At 42.6% G+C, this 16,624-nt stretch overlaps 1 protein-coding gene across 2 annotated transcripts in view; it reads right to left on the reverse strand.

Annotated features, from left to right (window-relative positions):
• Window positions 1-16,624, reverse strand: part of ric1 (RIC1 homolog, RAB6A GEF complex partner 1) — a 51,455-nt gene that overhangs the window by 19,445 nt on the left and 15,386 nt on the right. For both annotated transcript variants that reach the window (XM_066646637.1, XM_066646635.1), the window contains exons 3-5: window positions 9,792-9,871; window positions 7,548-7,655; window positions 5,447-5,589 (exon numbers count right to left, since the gene is read on the reverse strand). In XM_066646637.1, coding sequence (XP_066502734.1) covers window positions 5,447-5,589; window positions 7,548-7,655; window positions 9,792-9,871 — 331 coding nt within the window. The remainder of the gene's footprint in view (window positions 1-5,446; window positions 5,590-7,547; window positions 7,656-9,791; window positions 9,872-16,624) is intronic.

Genomic DNA, 16,624 nt, shown 5'->3' on the forward strand with positions numbered 1-16,624 from the left:
GCAGTGACCACACACTCTCCGCTCTCTGGGCAGCCAGGACTTCTTATACCTGCCCTTCTCCACGGCCAGGCTGTGGTCACTGAGCCGGTACTTGGTCAGGATCTGTCTCTGCTGTGGATCTCTGACGGTGAAGAGATACTCTGCCAATTCGTACGGTCTGTTTAGGGTCCGATAGCACTCTAATCTAGACTGGGTTCTGGTGTCGTTGTCCCAGTGTTCTAGATAGGCTGATTTACTGTGTTTAATAATTTGGTTCAGTCTGATTGGACTTTGGTCAGCAGTGCTGGACTGAGACTGTGGTGTGTTAGGGGTTAGAGGGTTAGTCAGTCTCAGAACCAGCTGACAGAGGGGACTGGGTTTAGGGCTGAGCTCTTGGGTTCTCAGTGCTTCGTGCTGCAGTGTGTGTGAGTTACTAGATTTTAGATGGAGCCAGAACTTTAGGGCTCTCTTCTGAATTGGGATGATCAATGGAAATCGGCCTAATTCAGCCCTGCACGCGTTTGTGGGTGTTTTTCTCTGAACTTTTAATATATTTCTGCAGAATTCTGCGTGCAGGGCCTCTGTGGGATGCTTGTCCCATCGAGTGTAGTCGAGTTTACTGAGTGGACCCCAGACCTCACTTCCATACAGCGCAATAGGCGCAATCACACTATCAAAAATTTTGCACCAGATTCTGACTGGGAGGTCTATTTTGAGAAATTTATTTCTGATCGCGTAGAAGGCCCTTCATGCCTTTTCCTTTAGTGCGTTCACTGCCAGATCAAAGCTCCCTGAGGCGCTGAGGGTCAGGCCCAGGTAGGTGTAGTGTAGAGAGTGCTCTAGGGCGGTGTTTCCTAGAGTGAACAGGTGTCTGTTTCTCTGAGACCTGGCTTTCTTCTGGAAGATTACAATTTTAGTTTTGTCCAAATTGACTGTCAGGGCCCAGTTCTGACAGAACTGCTCCAGCAGGTCCAGCTGCTGCTGTAGCCCACGCTCAGTGGGGGACAGCAGCACCAGGTCGTCTGCGTAGAGCAGGAATTTAACCTCCGTGTTGTTGAGGGTGAGTCCAGGGGCTGCAGATTGTTCCAGTAACGCCGCTAACTCGTTGATGTAGATATTGAACAGAGTTGGACTCAAGCTGCAGCCCTGTCTCACCCCACGCCCCTGAGTGAAGTATTCTGTTCTTTTGTCGCCCAATTTCACTGCACACTTGTTGTTTAGGTAAATGGATTTAATGATGTCATACACTTTACCCCCTACCCCACATTTTAGAGTCTGATAGAACAGTCCACTGTGCCAAATAGAGTCAAATGCTTTTTTAAAGTCAACGAAACATGCAAATATTTTACTGTTATTTTTTTGGTGGAGGTGCTGGTCAATGAGGGTGTGTAGGGTGTAAATGTGGTCAGTCGTGCGATGATTTGGTAGAAAGCCAATCTGATTCTTACTCAGGACGCTGTGCTTGGTAAGGAAGGCCTGTATCCGGGCGTTAATGATACAGCAGAACACCTTCCCCAGGTTACTGCTCACACACACGCCCCGGTAGTTGTTGGGGTCATATTTGTCTCCACTCTTGTAAATTGGGGAAATAAGCCCCCTGTTCCAGGACTCAGGGAAACAGCCAGCTTGAAGAACCAGGTTAAAGAGCTTTAGTAAGGCCCTGCGCAGATCGGGGGAGCTGTTCTTCAGCATCTCAGTCCTGATGCTGTCAGGGCCACAGGCTTTCTTGGATTTTAGATTTTGAAGAGCCTCTGCCAATTCTTTTGGGGTAATTTGGTAATCAAGTGGGTTTTGATTATTTTTGATCGCCAATTCTAAATGTTTTAATTTGTCGTGGATGTTTTGTTGGTGGGGGTTGAGATTTTTTGATTGAGTGTCTTTAAATAGACTTTCAAAGTAAATTTTCCAAATGTCTCCAATCTGAATGTGTATGTTTTGTTTCTGTTTTTTGTTTATTGAGTTCCATTTCTCCCAGAACTGGTTTTGATTAAGAGAATCTTCAATTTCTGTCAGGATTTTATTATAGTGTTGTTGTTTTTTCAGATATATAATTTTCTTATATTTTTTGAGTGTTTCCTGATACGTTTGTCTTAGTTCAGGTTTTTGTGGTTCTCTGTGTTTTTGATTGGATTGGTGTCTAAGTTTTTTTCTTATAATTTCACATTCTTCATCAAACCAGTTTTCTTTCCGGGGTTTTTTCCTGCGAGGGGCTGTTTTGGTCAGGTTTGCCTTGATTGCACATTTATTATATATGTTTTCTATTTGATTTACTGTCAGATTAATATCCCTTTGGTTAGTCTGGAACTCTGTTGTTAGGTATGTGTTAATAAGGTTAGTGATTTCTGCAGAACTAGTTGCAGTGTAGAATTCAGACGCACTGTTGGGAGTCCATTTGTAAACAGGATTAATGTGGATTAGTTTGCTGGACTCTTTAGGTTTCTCTGAGTGGTGAACTCTTTTTAGGAACACATTAATTTGGCAGTGGTCTGATAGTGGTAGCTGTGGTCTGACAGTGAAGGCACTGATGGAGGAGGGGGCCATGTCAGTAATGGCGTAGTCGACTACACTAGCCCCAAGAGCTGAGCAGTAAGTGAACCGACCTAAAGAGTCGCCTCGTATCCGACCGTTAAGCATGTACAGGCCCAGGCCTCGACACAGCTGCACTAGCTCCTTTCCGTTCTTGTTGACCACAGGGTCAGGGTTGGTGCGTGTTGTTGCTGTGGGAGTCAGGTATAGGGAGGCCTTGAAAACGTGGTTGTTTCCAGTGCTATCTATAATATCGAGTTCTGATCCGGTCCTGGCATTAAAGTCTCCACACAGCAGCACATTGCCCTGAGCCTGGAAATGGCTGCTCTCTGTGTGGAGGGTGTTGAAGAACTCACTATTGTAGTAGGGGGATTCTGCAGGAGGTGTGTACGCTGCACATATGTAAAGGTCCCTTTCAGTGTTAATAATTTCTTTCTTTAACTTTAGCCAAATATGTGTGAGTTGTTTTTTGATTATAGATAGATGAGATACTAGGCTCTCCTTAAACCAGACAATGACGCCCCCTGAGTCTCGGCCATGTTTTACATGCGAGTGTTTAAAGGAAGGTAGAAGGATCTCCCTGTAGCCTGAAGGACAGTGAGTATCTGCATCTGTTCGACACCAGGTTTCAAGAAGGATAATTATGTCCTGATTGTTGATTGCCTTAAAAAACTCTGTATTGGAAGTTTTGCTTCCAATGAGAGAAGAATAAAGACCCTGGATGTTCCAGGAGCTTATAGAAAGAGATCTCATCAGTTTTAGTTTGTTGGTTTAGAAGGTAAGTATAGTGAGAAGAATATGTGTTTTTGTTTTTTTTTTTGGAGAAAACAACAGTGAGGTAAGTGTGAAATGTATGTATTATAAATTTGCTATTAAATGTATTATTAATGAGAATAAAATAATTAAATGTTGATATGAAGAAATATGTATTATTAACAATTGTATTGAATTATTATCAGATTCTACATTAATTCACTGAACTGTATTTCAAATTGAAAAGTAAAATTCTATCGAAAACCATGAAAAATATTTACAGTCAGATTAGGATGTATTCACATTAGGATGTATTAGAGGAGTTACTTATATCAGTATTTTACAAATAAGTTGGAGCAATTGTCGTATTTCACCAATGTCTGAGGTGGTTTGAACTGGAGGCTGGCCTATCTTTGGAGCTGGGGGTGTGCTCTCTGGTTGTGAGCCTGGTGATAGGCTGTGGGGCAGTAATGGCTCTGCTGTGATTGGGCAGGCTAGGTGTTGCTGGAGGTTACTGATCAGAGTGTTCTTCTGATCTAGTTGTTTTTTTATTGTGTTTAATTCTTTTTCTAGGAAATTGTTTCGTTCTTTTAGTTCAGTCAGGTGCGTTTGCAGGTTTGTTATTTTTGTTCTGTTTTCCTCTTTAAACTCTTTCAGCTCATCTCTCAGTTGCTGGATCAAGTCATTTTCTTGTAGTTTGTTTTCCTTAAAGTCTATAATTTCCATCTCTAACAAGGAGAGGCACTCCTGGATGCGCTGTACAGACACTGCAGCTCTGGGTGTGTGTGGGGTGTTGGCTGTGCGTGGGGTCGGGGGAGGGGGGAGGGCAGCTCTGGGTGTGTGTGTGTTGGTGGCTGCGCGTGGGGACGGGGGAGGGGCGAGGGCAGCTGTGGCTGAGTGAGGAGCCAGTGTCGTGAGTGGGGTCGTGGGCGGAGCAGCTGTAGGAGGGGCTGTATGGGGCTGCTGCTCTGCTGCTTTTACCAGGAGAGACTTCTTTCTCTCAGCTAGTTCCTTCAGTTTAGGAAAGTCTTTTTCGAACTGTTGAAGTCTTGTTTCTGAGCCTTGGACCATTACAGTACCGTTGTTGTAGAGGTTAATAGTGAATTTTGGAGTTATGCCCAAATAAAGCTGCCTCATAGTTTTGTTCCCAGCCATTTTGAGGTCATTCACAGCGGAGCGGAGGGCTGTGTGCCAGGCGCTGGGGTTGTCTGTATAGAACAGCAGGTCTGTTTTTACCTCTTCCCCGTGTAGAAACATGAAGTCTGCTTTTAGAGTCTCTGGAGAGTCTCTGAGAATTTTAGTTTTAAACTTTTTCCTCGCAGTGTCACTGCTAACACTGGAAGGGGAACTGATGGCCAGGCGGCTGAGGCTCCTCCCCTCTGACATTTCAAATGTATCAATGTCCAACCGACTGAGCTCCTTTAGCTTTAGCTTTAGCTTCTGAGACAAGAGCGGTTGATTTAAACAGAAGAATGAAGGGCTTACCTCCTATAAATTTCTTCAGTTTATTAATTTTTCTTGTCTTTGATATATCCTGGGTTTGGAAGTCCTCAGATTGTGTTTCTTTTGTAGTTGTGGTTCTTCAGAGCACCTGTTGTTTGTATTCTTGCAAGTTTGATAGCTGTAGCTGTTAAGTTATTTCTTAAAGTCCTTTTTCACCCCCAAAAAAGGGAAAAAAGATGTTTGATATGTCACCTAATGTTTAAATTTTGAAAAATGTTCTTCTTCTCTATATACTTTAACTTCTAACCAACAAAATACTAAAATTATTCAGAGCACATATTTCTGCTGCTGACCTCTCCCTCCTTCTCTCTCTCCCTCTTTCTATTATATTATATATTATATATTATATATAATAATAATATATATGTTATATATTATATTTCTATCACATATCTATTTTCTCGAGCCGTTTTTGTTTTCTACAAAAATGCTGATAGCACAGTGTTATTTTGAACATAAACAGACTTTCACTGCGACACCAGCTGGAAATAACCTGGAGCTCACAATCCACTGGGCTTCACTATCTGCTGTATTCACCATAGATGTAGGAAGAGGTACTCTCCAGTGCCTGTACAGTTTGCCCCATTTAAGGTGGAATGATGCACTTAATGCAGAGTAAGAACCTAGGAAACGAGGATTACAGCTGGCTCAGAACTTAAGGGTTAATTTTGACTGATTCTCTCACCACGAGACGATTGCAGGTCAAGGGAAAAGGGGATGGTGCAGAGGTTCACAGCTCTGCGTCCGTTCCTAACGCCATCCCAGTGCAGCATGTGCAGATAGCCATCAGCTGTACACACCAACAAATCCTCCTGCAGAGACTGGAGACTGAGACACAAAAGAAATGAAGGGGGGGGGGGATTATTTAGCATTAAGAAAGTAGTCTACTAGTGTGTGTGTGTGTGTGGACAGCAATGCCAACTGACACGTTGACAGTCAAGAACACTGGAGTTCAAATAAAGTGCAGACAGAGAATCAAAGGAAAAACAGTGATGTACTTGTATCATTTTCTCTCCTGATACTGAAGCATCTGTTGATTCAGAGCCCATCCGAACTCTACCTAACTGCACTGCACAGTAAGTGCCTATAAAACACCGTATTTTAAATATTCAAGGGTTAAACGTCCAACGTAATATCGTCCAATCAGGATTGTTCCCTCTGTGGTATCAAGAATTTCTGCCAAGCTCCACTTGGTCAGTTTAGAAACTTCTGGAAGGTCTAGATACATCAATTAATGGATAGGATTCTAGTGTAAGCAGATACAGGGGGTCCTCGACTTACGACGTTGATCTGTTCCTACGTCGCGTTGTAAACCGATTTTCGGTGCAAGTCGGAACATACGTACATACTGTACGTAAATAATATGCTGTAAGCACTTATCCTATCCTCACACCTATCCTCCTCGGTCCCGAGCCGCGTAACCGTGTATTCTTCCGCCACGCCGCGCACACCAAACACGAAGTTCACGTTACGACGTTTACGACGCAAAACCACTTAAGTCCAAACAAGGCTTCATACAGTAAATAGGAGATGTGTCGTAACCACGAAACATCGTAACTCGGGACTGACGTAACCCGAGGAACTCCTGTACTCAAAAAGCAGCAGCAGCTCTACGACTGAATCTGTAAAACTAACACACGCAAGAGAGTGGTCTTCAATGTTTCTAAGAAAACTAGTGCTGTCAACGTTAAAGCGTGCGATTAATCTTGAAAAAAACATAATAAATACAGCGTTAAATTTAACACTAATAAATCATCTGACCCAATCATGTATTAGCAAAACAACTGCTGAAGTCAGATTACATTATTTTTAAGCTGAAATATGGTTTAAATCGCAATTAACTCTTACCATTAAAGTTAACTTCAGAACAATAAAAACTACTTGGAAACGATATAATAAATGGTTTTCGTGTGACTAATCATGACTAATCACACAATGTTGTTGTGATTAATGTGGTCACCACCACTAATTAAAACATGTGCAATGTACACGTCAAACTGAGAAAGGCCAAGAAACGTTCACATGAACTGTCATTAGTTCGGTGCTAACAAAACATTGAAATCCCCTGAGGGGCGCTAGAACAAGGCAGCATTAGGTGGGGATTTTCTTTTTCTTACATTTTCAACTTTGACCTGAAGGCCTCGCTGTAACGGTTCCCAGTAAACATTTAGCCGTTGATTCAAAGTTGAAATAACGTAATGACTGCCGTCTAATCAACGTTCTCTTAAGGTTGAAAATGAAAGTTGAAAACACGTCCAAACACAGACATTGAAAAGACGACTATTAGACGTATTTTGGACGTCCATTGACGTTATTAATTGATCCCGAAATAAATGACTTGTATAAAACGCGTTTTAGACGTCCACTGACGTTATCGATTGGTCACCACTTAACTAACTTATTAAGATGGATTTTGGACGTCCATTGACGTTTAAAATATGTCCTTGACGGACAGACTACTTTTAGACCTATTTTGAACGTCCAGGGACGTTCCTTGTTTACTGGGTTGTGACTCAACACTGATGTTTAGGTCAGTGCGTGTTTAGTAAACATTAGCCCGATGCTTTACTAAACCGAGGAAACAGCCGGAGTGTATGTCTGTGTTTGTGTACACCTGTATTTAAGCTCTAGAGACAAAATGTCCTCAGATTTGCAGGAGAGAGGACATTCTCCTGGTTCTCTCAACACAGCATTCCTCACAAATGAAACTGCTTTGCTAAAAAGGTGCCATGTTGCTTTTTGGCTAGTTCTCACAAAGATAAGCACAAGTGTTTGGGTGTCTGTACCTAGTAATTGGCGCTTCCAGGTCCACAGGTTTCTTCATTTCCAGACTGAGGGCAGGAGCACACTGTTCCTCTTTATAACCAGGAGTCACTTTAACTCGCGGACTGCCCCTAAAACACACAGGAGAGATTAAAGTTAAAATAAAGGGTCAGTACAGCACATTTCCCTATAATCCATGAATACAGACGGTCAAACGACATTTATAGGTTTCCTAAGTGAAAGTGTTAACACGTTCTCCACAAAAAAAAAAAAAAACGTAACAATTTACGACCTTCATTTACAGCAGACATTAATTAGACCTTCACTATCGCACAGCCAAGATTTTATCTTTTGATTAAAAAAAAAAAATAAGAATCAGCAATTGAATGCATCATGTTAAACTTATAGACATTACTGAATTAATTATTGAATAAATGTGAAAGTTCATCAGGAAAGGAGACAAGAATTTAATTAAATTCTCCACCACTGTCCCAATCCGATCTCAAAGATCGACCTCAATCACAGCACTATTCTACTGATATGCATCGACTTTATTGAGCTGGAGCTTAAGTCCGAATTGTTTCCACAAGTCAGCAAACTCCCACGAGCTGGTCGTGACCGATCTGAATATTCCCTCCAACAACGGTGTTTCTAAAACGTAGCACGCTTTGTAAACGTTGCTGTGATCTGATTCTGCTTCCCATCGTAGTAGGGCGTCATCACGTGTCCACTTCCTGTATCCATTATTTCAAATTAAAAGCCCTGTGCAGAGTTTTCATAAAAAGTCTGAAAAGACAAAAGGAACTCGGAACTGTGGTTTTGTTTGTTGTGACTGTGAATATAAAGTTAGTCAAGCACTTCAGAGTGGTACTGGGGTTAGTTTGTGAAGACAACTTTTGTTTAATTATCAGTGTTTACATAAAAAATAAAAAATTAAGCAGCAGTTTGGGGTTAGGGAATTTCTTTCTTAAAGTGTGATATTTAGTGTCGTGAAGATACACATTATATTAATAACTATAATGTAGCTCAAGTGGGCACTTATCTAGGAAAATATATGTATCAGATCAGGACTCTGTATCTCATTATTAAAGATTCAGATCAGTGTTGGGGACTTACACTTATTCTCAGTGAGAAACAATGACGCCTGATAAATTGTCTCTTCCTCCGCAGAGTCAACATTAGATTCAAAACTAGACGGCTGCTGACACACTGAAAGTAAACAGATGCTGGCCCGGAGTAATGAACCCTGACACACACACACACTTTCTTTTCCAACACTATGTCACAAGTCTGACACACTCAGAAAACCGGGTGTTCTTCTGCTCTTTATTGACTCTCACTTGCACTTTGCTCAGCCACAGAGGCACAAAAAAAATACACAACTCTCCCACTGCCACTGAGAGTGGTCGACCAGTCGAGAAACATCCAGAAACATGCCGTTCTGGGCCCGGGATCTGACACCTGAAGACAAACACACTGCATATCAACAGATGAGCTACAGTGTCTAAATGTACACCAGAAAGTGAGGGGTGTCCGATGTGTACAGATCCAGTGAACTACCCCAGAAATGTACTCAAATTAGACCCAGTACATTATGTGGAAGACTTCCTGCATGAAACCACTCAGGATACACACAACAGACACAAGTACAATAACTGGGGAATCATACTAGGCCTGATTTCTTTGGCCTTGTGTGATTCATTTCCTGGATACTGGGTCTGGGCCCAGGCAGGTCATATATCTACACAACACCCAGTAAAATATGTAGGGAATTACACACAATTCACAGTGGAACATTATTAGGGCCAAAATTTGTTCCTGCTGCTTATCGTTTAAGCAGCTTTTATCAATCACTACTTTAAAAGTGGACAGACCGCTTGCCTGCTGTATGTCGTTGTAATGAAATCTGTTTTTACCAGCTCCGTGACTGAACTGAAAAGATGAACACTCACGTACGATGTAAACGACTGCAAGGAGGGATTTCTTTTCTCTCTCAGGTTTTGTTGTTGATTCATAACAAACTGCATTTAGGTGTGGAACGGCACCGGAGACCATTTACTGAGCAGAACCGGACTAGACGAGGGACAACTGTGCATTAACAGAGGCACTACTGTCTCCTAGCGTACAGGAGTTTCTGGTGCGGAGTCGTGCCACGAGCTTGTTGTTTGGCGAATAGGAGTCGTACAGATGTAGTCATCTATCCTCAACTTTATCCATTTTCATCCAACTGTGGACCTAGAACAGACAGAGAGAGGTGGAGCACTCACTTGGGATAGACGGGTTCGTACAGGTACTTGTCCTCCCCTCCTCCGATGATGTCGAACAGAAGAATGTATCCATTGGCCGTCTGCAAAACAGAGACAGGGAGGAATTATTGATGAGTGAGGAGCGCTACAACTGATTAAAGAAAACAGACTGGAAGGGGTCATGGACTGAACAGAGACAGAGACACACACAGACACACACAGACAGAGACACACAAAAGTCTGGAAGCTTTCAAAAAAGAAAAAGAAAAGGAGAAATCCAAAGTAGCTCTGAGTGTCACTCATTTATTACAGTTCTGATCATTTCTGAACGCCAACATCAGGCAGTTGGGATAAGGTTGGGCCTTTGATATTTCTTATAAGGGCATTTCAGCCACTACAATTAATGCTAGTTAATAATATGTTTGATTTAAATGAATATTTACAGTCGTGTTCGAGGTCTGGACTTCCCGTGATCAAAAAACCAAAACAAACGCGGTCGATTCTCTAAGCAAAACCTGTTATTTGACGACTTCAACTCGGAAGAGGGAAGCAGTAGATATTACACGGGCCACAGTATTTACACAGACTCCGTTTAATGACCACAAATGAGCAGTAACTGAATTACAACCTGCAGGAAATTTGTGCACACGATGGTGTTCGTCTACAAACCAATCAAAACACTCAGGGGGTGCGAAAACTTTTAAACGGCCATCTCCACGGCAACTGCTCAACGTTAAATATGGAAGCGGAGACTGTAATTACCCACAATGCCATGTCAACAGACGAACGCTCCAGATGGACAGTGTGATGGAGGAGTGCCGAAAGAAAAGAAAAAACCTCCTCTCACTCTCCCACACACAGAGAGAGAGAGAGAGAGAGAGAGAAACAAGAGACAAAAGAAAGCTTGGGACAGAAAATGGGCAAAAATGTAGAGAGAAAAATGAAGATGTATAAAGAGTAAAATAAAGAGAAAAAGTAGAGAAGAAAAAAACAGAATGAGTGAAAGAAGAGGAAAATGACAGAATACGAGAGAGAGAGAGATTTAGTGTGCAGTGTTCTTGGCAGGACACATGAGAAAATGAGAGAAAGACAAGGATGAAATAAAGTGTGGAAATGTTTTTGGAAGGACACAGGAAAGAGGGAGAGAAAGATGAAGAAATTGGGTGAGAGATAGAGAGAGAATGTGTGTGTGTGTGTGTGTGTGTATAAATGTAGACAGTGTGAGAGACAGACTGAAGCTCATAGTAGGTCAGTACAGGGTTGTGCTGCACTAACAGTGAAGTCTGAAGGTATTTCGATGCCGTTTTCTGTGGTGAATGAGAGGAGGATCACAGTGGCCCGGTTTATACTGGTTTAGCTTTAGCTGCAAAACCTGGCAGAACACTGTCACCTCTCAGCTTTACAGTGCAGGCTCCTCGTTGCGAAATCCAAACTGTTTTGACTGCTGTAACTGAAAGCTCACTGCCCAGGAACCCAGTGTAATGTATTGGTCAGAAAATAAAGCATTGGTTCCCAAGTCTGATTGGCTGAACTGTTCATAAGCAGACATTCATGACATTAAACCTGCATTATATCACAGACCTCGCAATGGGATTGGCCTTCGGTGACGAAGAAAATGGCACCCGCCGCCATGCAACAAAACGATTTAAACAGGAACAAAGTTGATTTAAAACAACACTGTAGTGTAACGCATTGGAGGTGAATGCAAACTGGCCAGATCCGTCACATCCGCCGACAGATGTCCATGCTAGCTGGCATCATGAGCAGAGAGACTGGTGAAAGAGTGGGTCCATCCGAATCCCCGCCACAGACGGTTGAGGCATTACCAGGGATCAATGTCGCTACCTTAAGCTTAGACATCTGCACCACTTGGGAATTAGCTGGATTTAAGATCCAAAATATTATTTCATTGTCTATTGGCTGCTGTCAGGGGGTGACTAATGGGCGGGCGCACTCCGGGCCAGAAGTTCAACATTAAAAAGAGCTTTCAGTTTATAGACCTGAGTGTTTATTTTAACCAGCGTAATTTTCCTAACTGTTACGGTACGGGTTTAGCGCTCCAGGAAACTCACCGACCAATCACGTGATGTACATATCACACATGATGCTAATAATACCCACGGGGCAGGGCTCCAGACAACAGTGACCCAGGGCTGATACAACTACCCCACGGGACAGGGTAAAGGCTGTTTAGAGACACTAAAAAAGTGTTCTCATAATGCTCAACATGGATTCTGTTTATGTATAAAGTCCTACCCATCAGAGCAAATCACTGTGCTGGTTACACAGCGAGTGGAGGAGGGTCAATGACATTGTGGCGCTGTGGGGGAAAGCAGTAGTCAACTAATAAAGTCAAGCCATTTATTTTAATATTCATGTTATCTGTACATTTTACTTGCGATTTAGAGCATTTGTTATTTATCATTCATTCTTTGCCTGTAACCACTTATTGAATTCAGTGTCACGGTGCCTACACGGGATCACTGGACACACCCTGGAGGGGGCGCCAGTCCTTCACAGGGCGACACACACTCACACCTTAGGACACCCGAGTTGCCAATCCATCTACCCACGTGTGTTTTTAGAGCGTGGGAGTAAACCGGAGCAGCCGGAGTGTGTAAAAACAGACAATTACTCGCTTGGACATCAGTTGATGTTGACTACGTTGAAATAATTATACGGCTACTTCAGTCTACAGGATATGGCACTGATCATAATGCACGTTATACATAATGATATGCCACACCTTGGCTTGAGAAAATCCTCTCTACCTGGACCCTACAGAATGTTAATTAAAAAGCTCTGACCAAGACGAAAAAAGCAATAGCTTTATTCACCAGGCAAATCTGGTCTGAAACCCTGGTGCGTTTGGATCCACACACACCCCTGAGCTTTCCTGCCTTCTCTGAAATTTCTGACACACTTAAAAACACCCAGGTGTTGCCCTGGCGACTGGCCACAAAAGGACGAGGGCCTGACTCTTCTGTAATTGCACTCGCTGCCCCTGACGGTGTATGAGCCATTACCACATAAAGTATACGCAGCTTTTAATGTGGAATATAGGCAACGGGAATTATCGGAGCGCTGCTCCAGGCTCTGTCACCGTGGCAACCACAAACTGAATGACCATGGAGTCCGTTCAAGTTACTGTAGAAGCCACGGGTAGAGGCTCCTTTTCGATTTAACACACGCTAAAGGACAGATCTGTTACTCTGTGCAGTGTAAGATGACCCCAGACTGAAGCAAGTGTAAAAAGATACACAGCTCCCAAAAACACCAGGTCTTGTGCATTCTTCTGACATGTACGGTCTTGTTCAAGGTCTCCCAGCTGCCTCATGGCCTCTTCTACTCGCTCATGAGACAGTTCATGTATATACAGGTTTGCCCGAGGCCTTATCCACACAAATATGGACGTTTTTAAAACTATTTCTTTACTTTCCAGTAGTGCTGATACAATTAATGCATTAACACATTAAAGAAATTAATCTTTAAAGCCAAAACTTCCTCCAATAATTCACCTTTAACAGTTGAGTAACGGTTTTTTTCCGGCGATATAAACAGCACAGAGTGTAGAGTAACAACTTAAAGTTACATTTTAAGAACTTAAAGCAACACTAGGTTGTATTTTATCTTAAAATTAGAGCTTTGAATGTAATTGTGATGCTCCACTGACCTGTAACATGGGGAATAGACCCTTGTAACTACTCTGGGCTCTGCGCTGAAGAAACTGCACTATGTAACTCCTGAAGGCAGGCTGGAAACAGCCCCAAGTCTCCCTCTTAACCTCACTGATTTAGGACAGTGCTGTAAAAGTGAACTACACTCAGCAACTGTAAGAGGGAGCCTTGTAGCAAAAATATCAAACCCTTTAAAGAATTAGCTTATTGTTTGCCTAGGATTTAAGGCTGTAATTCTGAAACACAGGGATGAGTTTTTAAAGAGTTTAATCTATGACCAAAGAGGGACTTTGAGGCTTGCTTAATGTACACAAGTCTGGTTTTCCAGTAAATTACACGGTTGGTGAGGACTCTTAATTTGAAATCCTTTCAAGGTGCGACCTTTGGTTGATCTGTGTCTGGAAAATCCATCAGGAACAAGAAAACAGTCAGAGCACCATCCTGAGATTTCCTTTTTAAAACTAACATCTGTTAAAACGAGATGCTCAGAGTCTGGAAACGTGGAGAATAAATAGTCCGTTAACGACAGAGACCGACGTACACGAGCTAATTATACTGACGCTTTTGAAACAAAATTAACGATAACGTGAGCCAATTTAAGCCCTTCAGAAACACTGCTATTTGTTGTGAATATTTTTACCCAATTAAAAATGCTCTGAAGGCAAGAGTTCAAAACGATTCATTGGAAATACACTTCCGTCAGAACGCTGGCTACAGTATAGCGCCCAACACAAAGTATCAGCAGAGATCATCTAAATAAAAGACAGTCAAGCGTTACAAACACAGCTTGGCTCCAACGTGTAGAATAAACTCAACAGCTCGATCTAAACCAACAATGTGACACAGAATTGCAGCAAAAAATAAAAGACAAAACATCCACTTTATTATTGATTACAGCTGGGTTGAGAGTAAAAACTGCAACCAGCTTCTAAGACCAGTGGCGTATTTCCACATTTCTCTGAGGAACTGAAAGTGAGTCTCCTGAAAACAAAGGAAGCTGGAATAAAGATAAAGCGTAAAACACAGTATACACTAATCAGTCTGTTTGTCTTTTCTGTTTCAGGCCTCTGGTCAGGATGAACCGTGAGTGCAGGACAACAATAACCTACTGCAATAAAAAAAAAAATACCCATGAATGCCTGCACTTCCTGTTATTGCTGGTGGCCAGATTCTCTAAACAAAGAGGTCATCACGAATCGTGAAGGTTCTGGAAGCGCTGCTGGTGGGTGGACATGGAGCACTAAATGTTACAGTAGCAGGAAATATATATTCTTAATTCTGAATAAAAGTAAACACAACGTTTATCGGCCATACGCAAAAACAGCCTCTGAAGATGACACGGATGCCAGCTTAAAAATGTTGTCATGTTAGGCATAGGCAGTATCCACATTTAATACCGTCAAACAGTCTGAAAATTTTAACAGGGGCTGCATAAGTATCATATCTGAGTGTGGGTTGAATGAAGGGTTTTCGGCGCTGTGCAGTTCAGTTCAGACTAGCCCAGCAGTGCACATCGACATATTTAAATATAAAGCTTCATGCCTGTGAGCACAAAGCCTTCTGAGTAGTTTTCAGTTTCACGCCTCTGTCTTTTGCCCCAAACTCAGCGTTTAACTCACAACTACAGTGGGCTACTTGTGTTTTATTTCCACCCGTATTCAGTGTGAGACACATCACCAGTCAGTGAGCACCCCCTCTCTGTGGATCTCGTAAATGCACATAAAAGTTCTCTTTAGCCTTGTACTTGAAGACACACCACATATCACACACATGGTCCCGTCTCTAACTGGAACAGTGGGCTTTGGAAACCACAACAATGGCGGCGGTAACGTTAAGCGGTGTTTACTCATGGTGTATCGGCGTGTTGTTGTTGTTGTTTGGGACTGAACACAGCTCCGTCATCAGTTCAGACAGATCAGTAGAGTTTGTTCCTTCCTTGTTGCAGCGTCCAGCTCTCGCTGGATTCTTTCGTCAGCCACCGATCCAAGGAGCGTTTGAACCTCTTCAAAAGACCACGGCGTCATTTTACGAGTTCTCTGCCAGGTTTAGTCCCTACTCGGCTCAGAGCAGTGTAAAGACTACGCAGTAAAAAAAAAAAAAAAGCTCCATAAGAATCACAACATCCAACGTCACTCCAGAGAACAAGGTTCCACTGATTCACAGCCCAGTGCTGGGGGGCTTTATACCCCTCTGGCTGTCTCTTGTCATTAAGAATGCCTCTGGTGCAGCTGCTTCAGAGTCTAATGCGAGTTTACGATTTTATGGAGACTATCCAAGCAGTGGGTGCACAACCGAACACCTGTGTAAACAACGAGGGAACTTTAACAGAAGTTAATTCACTAATTACAGCTGTCCACAAATATTTGAACACGTAATGTGTGCATATCAGGGACAAACTCGAGCTCTGTAGCCTTGCAGAAATGGATCAGTCTTTTAATAGATGGACTATAACCATCTCCGTCAAGTCCACCCTGTTCTCTCCAGCCTAGTGGAAGAAGTCCGGGTGCATTCATGACATTAAAGGTGCTCTGACACTAGCGGCTGAAGAATCTTCCTTCGAACGTTCCTCACACAGACAAAAGGCCAAGCTCGAGCGGAAAAACGGAACTAGTGCCGGGGACGAGGCGAAGGTAAAAAACGACCTCAAAAGGCTTGAGAGCAGTTGCGTAAGACTGTAAAATGAATGGAATGTTTTGCTTGTAGTTTTGGTTTGGACTCATGCCTCACAGCTCTGCCTCTGTGGAGTTTTAACTCTCTGAGGCGCAGAGATCACAATCATGCTGTAATTCCATGAGCGTTTTTTCTGATGAATTGCACATTGCAAGTGAAAGAAACGTTGAGAAAGTGAGAAGCTAAAATGTTCAATCCACACCGTGTTAAGAATGAACATGTATTAATGTATTATTATAATAATAAAGTGTACATCCCCGTTGTGTAAGGCCAACGTTCTCAAATCATCTACTCTCTCACAAAATGCCTTTCTTCAGCTGTACTTCAGCCATTAACAAACCTTTAGTCTTTAAAACTAAACAGTGGTTAAAGAGGAGTTCAGAGAGCTGCTGAAGCGCTGACATGGCAGCGGAATGGATGAGCTTGAGTGTGTTTGTAGAGCAAACACTGATAATCACTTTGCCTGTGCTGTGGAAGCTTTAATGTCAGGGTCTCGCCGTGTTCAGG

This window comes from Hoplias malabaricus, chromosome 15, assembly GCF_029633855.1.
Source record: "Hoplias malabaricus isolate fHopMal1 chromosome 15, fHopMal1.hap1, whole genome shotgun sequence".
Classification (NCBI taxonomy): Eukaryota; Metazoa; Chordata; class Actinopteri; order Characiformes; family Erythrinidae; genus Hoplias; species Hoplias malabaricus.